Source organism: Tasmannia lanceolata, unplaced genomic scaffold (assembly GCF_043159265.1).
Source record: "Tasmannia lanceolata isolate RefF3 unplaced genomic scaffold, GAP_Taslan_0.1 ptg000019l, whole genome shotgun sequence".
NCBI lineage: Eukaryota > Viridiplantae > Streptophyta > Magnoliopsida > Canellales > Winteraceae > Tasmannia > Tasmannia lanceolata.
The window spans coordinates 6,979,018-6,989,589 of record NW_027518696.1 but is presented as its reverse complement, the minus strand read 5'-3'; the positions used below and the strand labels follow the sequence as shown (position 1 = coordinate 6,989,589).

General features: G+C 37.4%; 1 protein-coding gene across 2 annotated transcripts in view; it reads right to left on the bottom strand.

The window, feature by feature from the left end:
• Nucleotides 1-218: 218 nt before the first annotated feature.
• The window catches only part of ABH1 (ARM repeat superfamily protein), a 72,754-nt gene continuing 62,400 nt past the window's right edge, over nt 219-10,572 (bottom strand). For both annotated transcript variants that reach the window (XM_077362065.1, XM_077362067.1), the window contains 7 exons: nt 10,386-10,504; nt 9,403-9,541; nt 6,672-7,169; nt 5,788-6,087; nt 4,913-5,091; nt 4,700-4,811; nt 219-596 (listed from right to left, as the gene is read on the bottom strand). In XM_077362065.1, coding sequence (XP_077218180.1) covers nt 477-596; nt 4,700-4,811; nt 4,913-5,091; nt 5,788-6,087; nt 6,672-7,169; nt 9,403-9,541; nt 10,386-10,504 — 1,467 coding nt within the window. In that variant the 3' untranslated portion in view covers nt 219-476. The remainder of the gene's footprint in view (nt 597-4,699; nt 4,812-4,912; nt 5,092-5,787; nt 6,088-6,671; nt 7,170-9,402; nt 9,542-10,385; nt 10,505-10,572) is intronic.

Here is a 10,572-nt window from a genome sequence, read left to right as displayed (position 1 = left end):
GGATTTGCTAGTTTCCATCGCAGAGGGCAATTCACGGATGGTCTGTTGCATCTGACGGCAGCCGCCTCGTGAACGAAGGCAAAATCTGCTGAAAAGTGAGCCTCGGTGGCTGCTGTCAGATGCAAATTACCATCTGCGAAATGGTGTCTGCGATGGACGCTAACAATTCCCTTCTGCCAATATCACAAAAGGAACAGAAAACATGTGCTACAATTGAGTCAAGATTGAAGGACTCCACACCAAAATTGACTATCACAAAAAAGAAACTATGTACTACAACTGAGTCGAGATTAAAGGACCCAACACCAAAACATTTTACATTTCCCATAAAATAGATTGCTTTAAAATGACTTGCAGTCAATTAAATTAAACCGCTAATTAAGCACACCCGACTGCAAAAGCTGTGGTTTTATCCTTCCTCTTCTTTTCCTATCTCATTTTGGTTCCGAGATAAAATACAATAAATAAACAAAAGATCAACTTGATCTCACTGCTTGCATTGGCCGACGTAAACCAGCATAAACAGCTTTCCTGAAAAGCGGATGCACGTCTTCTACAAATACCTCAGCATCTAGCTTCTCAATGTGAGGCCAAATCTAAGAATCATGGAATAATTATAAAATATCAGTGACATTAAATGAAAACGACACTTGAATATGAAGGGCAAATCAAATCAATAAATAAGAAATGGGGTAACAGTAGCTCTTCAATTCATGATATTTAAACCCCTGCCAAGGAGGTGAACTGAGTTTCACCTCTGCTCTAAAACGATGTTTAGAGTAAAATAACCTCAAATACATATTAGGGCTACAAAAGATAATCAACTAGAACGAGGACAATAACAGAAGTGACGCTCAAGCTAGATTAACTATAACTAGAATGAGGACAATAACAGAAGTAGCATTTTAAGTGGACTGGTGAAGCCACAAGACTTATAGGATTTAAGGTCATATTTAGCAAGTTAAATGATGGGTTTGTTGCATGGTTTTAAATTTCCACCAAAACCCACATGAAACGTCCGAAATGTTTCCGTTCCCATCCCCACCGAAAACGAAATAAAAAAGATTGAAATGCATAAACTGAATTCGTAAGTGTAATATATATGTATGTGTTTACCATATATATATATATATATATATATATATATATATATATATATAGAGAGAGAGAGAGAGAGAGAGAGAGAGAGAGAGAGAAAACATTTCCTACACACTTGTGTAGGTAAGTTACCTACACACTAGCTTAAAATACAGTGGGGGCCCACATTGTTTGGGTGATCCAAACCATTTATTTGAATGGTCCTCACATAGATAGGGTGTCCACAAAAAATCAGATCTATAGGATCATCCCAACCCTACGATTTGTGGAGGTAAAATGGACATGTATAAACCTTCACAAATTAGTCCATTTTTTGTGAAGGTTTATAAACCTTCACATATGAGAAAACATTTCCTACACACTTGTGTAGGTAACTTACCTACACAAGTGTGTAGGAAATGTTTTCTCATATATATATATATATATATATATATATATATATATATATATATATATATATATATATGAGAAAAGAGAAGGTACTCCTTGGAGTAGATAACTTATCTACTCCCTACCTTAAAATAACAGTTGGGGCCATATTGTTTGGGTGCTCCAAAGCATTCATTTGATGGGCCCTCACATAGAGAGGGTGTGCCCAAAAAATCAGCTCGATAGGATCATCCTAACCCTATGAACTCTGGAGGCAAAAATGGACGTGTATAAGCCTGCACAAATCTGTCCATTTTTTGCCTCCATAGTTCATAAGGTTAGGATGATCCTATCGAGCTGATTTTTTGGGCACACCCTATCTATGTGAGGACCCATCAAATGAATGCTTTGGATCACCCAAACAATGTGGCCCCAACTGTTATTTTAAGGTAGGGAGTAGATAAGTTATCTACTCCAAGGAGTACCTACTCTCTCTCTCTCTCTCTCTCTCTCTCTCTCTCTCTATATATATATATATATATATATATATATATATATATAGAAGCTTATATGAGCTCGAGTGCCCAAACACATGGGTTTGGGCACTCAAGCTCAAACCCATGTGTTTGGGTTTGAGCTCATATATATATATATATATATATATATATAAGCTTATATGAGCTCGAGTGCCCAAAGGCCCCAAACACATGGGTCCCACATTTTTTGTGTTGATCCAAACCATTCATTTGCAAGGCCCCATCATAGATAGGGTGTGTACCAAAAATCAAGTCCATTGGATCATCCTAGCCCCTCCAAAAGTGGAGGAAAAAATGGGCAGATTTGTCGACAAACAGTGTCTATCCATTTTCCCCTCCACTTTTGGATGGGTTAGGATGATCCTATGAACCTGATTTTTTGTACACACCCTATCTATACAAAGTCCCCTCCAAATGAATGCTCTGGATAATCCCAAAAAATGTGGGACCCATATTTCTATGGCACTATAGCTTATATAAGCTATATGAGCTCAAGCTCACAAACAGTTTTCCCTACCATATGTGTGTGTGTGTGAGAAAAGTGTTCATGCGCTGCAGCGCACTGTGCTTTAGTGGCTTATAAAGCCTCCCATTGGTTCGTATAGCGGGTCTACAAAAAGTGACGAATTGGAGGCTTTATAAGCCACTAAAGCGCAAGGAGCTCCCTGCGCTGCAGTGCAGGAACACTCTCCTCTCTCTCTCTCTCTCTCTCTCTCTCTCTCTCTCTCTCTCTCTATATATATATATATATATATATATATATATATATAGAGAGAGAGAGAGAGAGAGAGAAAGAGAAGAAATGGTTTGTGAGCAGCTGCTCAGATAAGCTTATATGAGCAGGAGCTCACAAACACATGTGGTCCCACATTTTTTGGGGTATCCAAAGCATTCATTTGGAAGGCCCTTCCATGGATATGGTGTGTACCAAAAATCAGCCCTATAGGATCATCCTAACCCTGGTATTTGTGGAGGGGAAAAATGGGCAAAAACAGTGTCTGTCCCTTTTCCCCTCCACCTTTGATTGGGTTAGGATGATCCTACAGGGCTGATTTTTGGTACACACCCTATCCATGGAAGGGCCTTTCAAATGAATGCTTTGGATCACCCCAAAAATGTGGGCCACATGAGTTTTTGAAGCAGCTGCTCACGAACCATATTCTCATATATATATAAGAAAAGTGAGCGTACTCGGTCGAGTAGATAAGCTTATCTACTCGGTCGGCTAAAAACAGTGGAGGCCCTTACCTAGATAGGGTGTCCACAAAAAATCAGCTCCATAGGATCATCCTAACCCATTCAACAGTGGATGGAGAGGAAAATGGGCAGAATTGTGGACAAATTGTGTGTCCATTTTCCCTCCACATTTGGATGGGTTAGGATGATCCTATGGATCTGATTTTTTGTGGACACCCTATGTAGGTAAGGGCCTTTCAAATGAATGGTTTGGATCACCCAAACAATTTGGGCCCCCACTGTTTTTAGCTCGACCGAGTAGATAAGCTTATCTACTCGACCGAGTACGGTCACTTTTCCAATATATATATATATATATATATATATATATATATATATATATATATAGAGAGAGAGAGAGAGAGAGAGAGAGAGAGAGAGAGCAATGATAGATACAAGGGAGCCCTTGCATAAAGAGCCAAAAAAGGGCTCTTGATTGGATCCACGTCATCAAACGTAACTGATTTTACTTTTTCAAACGATTTTAAAATGTAACTGAAAATGACGTGGATCCAATCAAGAGCCCTTTTGTGCCTCCTTATGCAAGGGCTCCCTTGTATCGATCATTGCTTATATATATATATATGTGTATGTGTGCGTTACATAATTATATTTACATGAATTACATGCGAAATTTGGTTTCTATTAAACTATCAGACATGCGCGACAGTGTATGTCACTAGGTGTCTGATGTTTTTAAACCATTATGGATAGTTGCCTTGCTTATGTGATAGTTTCCCAGTATATATCTAATGCTTATTCTAGCATTTTCGGAAGTTTCGTCTTTAAATTCTATCATTTGCATATTTTTTATGATTTTATAGGATTTTAAACTGAAACTGAAATGTTTCTGTTTCCGTGGCGTGGCGTGGCGACCGAAACTGGAACTGAAATTTAAAACCTTGGTTGGTTGTTGAAGGGGAACATATTTTTCTTTGGGCTTCTAAGAAACATGTCTACAGTCTACACCCATAGTCAGGTGAATACATGAGATGAAATTTGGGTTTTGCCTTAATAGTTTAGGGTTTCCTGTGTCTTCGGAGGAAGGAAAATATTGTGGATGATTTATTAGCTAGGGAACGGGTTAATTATCCAGAGCTCATTTTGGGCAACCTCTGTCTCCTTCCGATTTCTCTTTTTCCTTCTCAATATAGTTTGTTATTCAACAAGAAAAAATGATAATAAATTATAGACAGAGAACTATAGGAGCATATAGCTGACCATCTACATGGACAGACCAAAAGTAGAATCGCTTTGAACATACTATGGATTTTGTTTTTAATGTCTGCCTCTTGTGCAAACTCAAAAATGTTACTAGGCAGCCTTCTGTGACAACATTACCCTAATGTTTATCATATAAACAAATCAATATATGAATGAGAGAGACAATAGTTCCATTTTCTTAGAATTGGAATTAGTTTTTAATTAATGTCAAAGAAACCCTGCCATGCAATATTTACCTCAGTGGCATATTGCCTTGAAAAGGCTTTGACATAACCCAAGGTTGTCCAACACCATTGCTCTTGTTCTCCTGTGTGATAGCCGGTGTTTACTCTTTCCCCATTCAAGCGGCTGCTCAAAAGATTGTAGAAACATAAAAAGACAACGAAAGAATTGGTTAGGCATTGCCAAACAAAGAACTTCCAAAGCATGTCAAGCTCCAATAAACTCACTTTTTCTTGGGTCCTCCATTCTCTTTGTCCACATCCATTGTTGATGGTTCTTCGGAGTCAACAGTCATGGCATCTATAGAATCAGATTGCAGCCCAATTGTTTTCTCCTCATCAGATACAGAAGGCAAGCGCTCCATGAGCACATTTGCGAAACTCTTATATAAAGAGATGAATAATGCCTGCATAGTATGAATGAAATTAAAGCATGAAAATAGACTGAAAGATTTGCTAGATGAACGAAAATATAAGTACAAATGCATGCAGGGGCAATCCATTGGTCCACATGGTAAGTAAATGGCAACATGCATTGACTTGAGTAAAAGAAAAAACACAAAGGGAACGGATGGTTGCATATACAACATTTTCTAACAGAATAAACCATTTTTTCATCAGAAAATCTAACGAACTTTTGCAATTTGCAATTTTTGTTTTACTTTTTCCTTCCGTATTCAAAAAGATGAGGGAAAATTATAGGAGCTGTTTTAAAACAGAAGTCAACAAGACTAAGGTTTTAGAAAATATAAGGGTATTTAAGACATATATTGTGTATGCTGCCGTTATTCACAGAATTCTATAAGAGAATGAAGGGACATAATCTTCTTTTATTCTCCCAACTAGAATAGCCTACCAGTCATAACATTCACCCACCAAACCTAGTTTAAAAATTAATATAAACAATTCTTAGATTGAGTTACACAATCCAAACAAAGATGGTACATCTGCAAAGAAAAAAAAGAAAAGAAAAAAAAAAAAAAAACTGGATCGCTAAAACCCTAGATGTTTCAACAATGTTGACAATGGCTCCAAACACGTGATTGCATGAGAAACTTAGTAACTACCACACTTGCCAACTACAACTAATATTATATGCGCACCTCATTTTCAGCAAGTGCTCGAGCAAGGAGAGCCTCCTTGGCCTCTAAAGAGTCCCGTATGGATATCTCCTCATCTTTTGCTCTGTCAGCATACCCTTTCAAGCGCTTCAACCTCACCGAATTTTCAGCTCGTACAGGTTCACCATCTATAATTTCAAGCTTTGATTCAGCAGCCTCCAACTCTGCTTTAGCCTTGAGAGCAGAATCCTCAGAAGATGCAACACCTTTCTCAAGAGACGAAATCTCTCTTCTTAGATCGGAGATTCGATTGTAAGTCTTGCTCACCGCATTTCTAAGAATCTTCAAGGAGAAAAGAATTGTGTTATGAAACGAAGAATACATTCTGTAAATAATATTTGAAGACCCGAATCCCCTCCCAACAATTGACAGTGCTACTGCACCCACAATACTGAAGAATTAAACTGACATTTGACATGAGCTAAAAATGAGACCTGTATTTTGAAAATGATAAAAGAGTAACCAATTAAAATGGATTGGAAAAGTACTAAGAAGGATTTTAGAATTTAAAGCAAGTAATTGTGGTTAAATCACATCTCATGCCCATTTTCATTTTACTGGCACCTTAGTCACAGTGATCAATTGGAGGTTCTTTTCACTTAATCTTAAATGACATGTTTAGTTTTTTTTTTTTTTTAACAAAAGAATAAAAGCAAACTCAAACCACTATAAAGCAGAGCAGAATCAGGAAAAACAAAAGCTACTTGAAAGTACAATATGGTCAAATTAGTCTTGCAGGAAATTTGGCCTCTCCAGGTGGCTTTGGTAATTTCTCGCATAAAGAAGCATAACCTTTAATGCCAAAGCAAGACAGCTTATCCTGGAACAGTGAAAAGAATATGCAAGTCAATAAACACAAGACGCACCTCCCACAGACGATCCGACGTATGGAATTGCTCAATGTTACTTTTAGAGAAAACCCAGTTGACAATTGCCAAATTAGATATTAGACGGTAACCCATCATCCGGTCGATGGCAATAGCTGTCATCTGAGAACTGTTCTTCCAGAATGAACTGATCTCATCAATCAGAAGCACTTGCTTTTCCTGATCCGGGCATAATTTAGCAATGACTTGTCCGTATCTCTCCAATACAGTGATTAGATGGGTGAAGCTTTTTGACCCAATGTCCAGAAGTGTCTGAATGACAACTTCAAGCGCAAATTTTGAGCCGTGCAGTGGAATTATATTCTCTTCCACCCACAAAATAACTTCACGCGCTGTTTTCCTTCCCTTCACCATGCTGTTAAGTTCCTTGGAAACTGAGAGCTCTCCACTTTCTTTACCATCATCTGCACCATATTTGAAGCTAGGTCCACCCTTTGGCGGCAGTAACTCCTCCAATGCAGGGGCATTCTCTATGCTCTACAGACAAAAAAATTATATAAAACATTAACTGAAATGATCTTCAGAGTAATAGTTACCTGCAGAAGCATTGTAAGGACAATCACAAGTACAGTAAGGCTCGTCTATTTGTAATTCACAGCAGAGCGTTTGAATAAAAAAAGAAAAAGTAAAAGCAAAAAATCATTTTCATTCTAGGAACATTGCAGCCAAGAAATGTTAAGCATGGCGGCAATGAGACAGTCATCGTAAGGAGGTTGTCAACCTAGATATCCGGTTCTTTTTGGCGAACTCCCATCACCTACTTGCTACATATTAGAAGCAAAAGTGTTAGTGAATTCGATAAAAGCATTCGTATCAACACAGCAACCTCGATAAATTCATGAACTGTTCTTAACAGACATGGTGATATGTCTCCAACAGATCGAGAAACAGCCCTTTTCGATTCACAATATTACGTCTCCAACAGATCGAGAAACAACCTTTTTAGATTCAAATATTGCGCTGACAAATTTTGAGATCCAACCTGACAAATCTCATACGAGCTCTTCAAGATTTTATCAATTTAGTGAGACATTGGTTAAAAACAGTCACAAATATTTGTCTTGGGAATTTCTAGGGAAGAATGAATCTGGGGATATTTTAAAATCTAATTATTAGTTTCGGGTTTATATCGTAAAAAACTGGAAAAATAAAATATTTAAAATGTGAAAGTCAGAAGAATATTAGCATGACAAATAATAACATGGTTTCTTATTTTACAAATAATATCACGGATTTATTGTGTTATTTTCCTGATATTTATACTGTAAACAATAAAACATGAAGATATCTCAATAAATTTTCAGAATCACAGGAAAATTTCGTGATTCTATCGTTTTATCAAAAGATAGAAAAATGTTTTGGCTCAAACATTCCGAAACAATTGTAAAATGATCCATTAGATTGATGTGGGACAGTTGCACAATTATGTTCGCGTTAGTATACACTGAAACCGAGACCTTTTGGCAAAATAGATTCAGTATCAGCTGAGTTTTCAATCCAAGTGTGTAGACCTTATCTTGGATGGTTCACTGTATATCAGATCACAAAGGGTAAATGATGTATAGAACCAATGGTCCAGATTCAAGGGCAAAACGGTAATGATCAAATGATTAAGATAGTCAGCTTTTGAGACATGAGCAATCAAAGATGGTACACAATGTTTAAAACCTCAAACTCAGAGCCTAACGTTACCAAAGGCATTCATAATCGAGTCGGTCAAGGATCAACTCAGCCAAGCCAAAATTTTCTAAAGTGATAATTTGCCCATTTAAGTTTAAAGAATGTCAACCTCAACTTAACCAAAAATCGTATACCTCAAAAGGAAATTTTTTGAAAAAAGTTACTACTGACCAGCTTCCTCTTCACAAAAAATTAAGGGAAGTCTACACACGCGGTTGGCAAACCGTTTTCCATACTACCCTTTGACTGTGCCGTTCCATAACAATTATCTCATGATTTGATCTATACGCTCTTCCACCCCTGTCAAGGTTCTATCAAATCTTTACCAGCACCACCTTTATCAGTTTGACTCTTCCAGCTCATCATCCAGGGATGAATTCTGCGGAAAGATCGATTTCTTCTCAGACGAGGAGTGAGAAATCGCCCATACAATCGAACAAAGGAGATCCGAATAGCACTGATTAGCTTGATTGGACCGTTAGCTCGAACAGCCAACTCGCTAGCTCCGTTCACCCGTTGCTTGTTGCTTTCGCCTTACCTTGCTCGAAAACAACAGCAAGCTTCTAACAAGCTAGTCACTAGCTCGCTCTACTGAAAGGCTATGTTATCGCTCGGGAAGTCCCTCAGTCACTTCGTGCCTCCCACGGGATTCCCTTACGCTCTCCTGTAAAACTTGATCAACTTCTCAAAACTATGACCAGATGTTCAGTCCATATTAAATGCCCGAAAAGCATCAAATATATGATCAGAGTAGAAAAAAGGATCCATCCATTAAATATTTTGACTTACATTAGTGCACAAATGATGGAAACATGGTTTGTCACTTTTCAAGGATTAAGCGTGTTGGGAATACATGACAAATCAGTACTTTGCTGGCCCTCATTATTATATGTGATATTGTAGTGCATATGATTTCACTTTCCAAGGATTCAGTTCATCTGATTTTACTCTGCCTAATTGAATCATTTTAAATATACATGATGGCAGGATCATTATATGGAAAATTAATGGATTTATATGGATTTAATACCTGCTTGATTTTGTCCCAGTATGATAAACGAACTTCTCTCTCTAATACTTCCTGAACAAACACGCGTTGTGGGGCCCACTTTGGGAGGGTTAAGACATAAGCCCATTCTTCCCATGGCCAAATAAATTGAAAGTTTGCTCTGCAACAACATCAGAAAGTTACTGACAATAGTTAGGCAAACTAAAAAATCCACCTGATTTAGGAAACTAGAAAATGCAGAGTTTTTCAAATTTCAAGAAAACACGATTGGATGAGACTGATGAAAACATCCACCACATTCCGTTTCTTATACTTCCTAAAATATCCACTGGTAACCCAAAGCAGATGCATCATATTCAATTGGCACAATATGATGCTAAACATACAAGAGGTAAAATTGCTTGGCATAGAAAATGCTTAACAATTAAGACCTCAATATGCAAAGATTTATTAAAAATAAGAGTATCCATTCAGGATTTTCACTTTGCCTTCGAATGGCAAAGGAACATTTTCCTTGCTCCATTTCAATGCCAATGATACAGTAGGAAATAACCACTTCACTTCTATCCATAATCAATAACGGAAACAAGACCCATCCAAAAAATAGGCTTCCTCTTTGGTAAGTACCAAAAAAAAAAAAAAAAACTCCCAGAACACCTCATAGACAACCCTTAAAGAAATAAAAGCAGTTATTAAAAAAAAAGAAAAAAAAGACCCTGAATAGCAATTACAAGTGCTTTGAATGTTTTCTCAAAAATTAACAGCATTCTCATCATTTTTTTATAAATTTAACACATTAGAAAACCATTAAAAAACACATTAGAAAGAAGTTACAGGTGCTTTGAATGCTCTCCCAAAATTTAACAGTAATTGCATCACTTTTTATCAATTTTACACATTTCGATGAAATATGACATTTTGATGTCTGCCCCGTAACAAAACTAAGTACTGCTTGAAAATTATATCCCAAATTTGCAACCTTGAATCTTCTCAGAAAAACTTACAAGTGATGAGAAAACCAGAGGATGAGCCGTGTGCGACACTCCATGTCCAAATCAGCAATTTTCTCAAAGAGAGCACGAACAGCTCCAGCTACAACTGCAGGAAAAGCACCTGGAAGAGCCTAAAAAATAACTTGAAAGTCAGCACGCTTAAAGAACAGTGATGGTCATTGAACTGTAAGAGAGGATA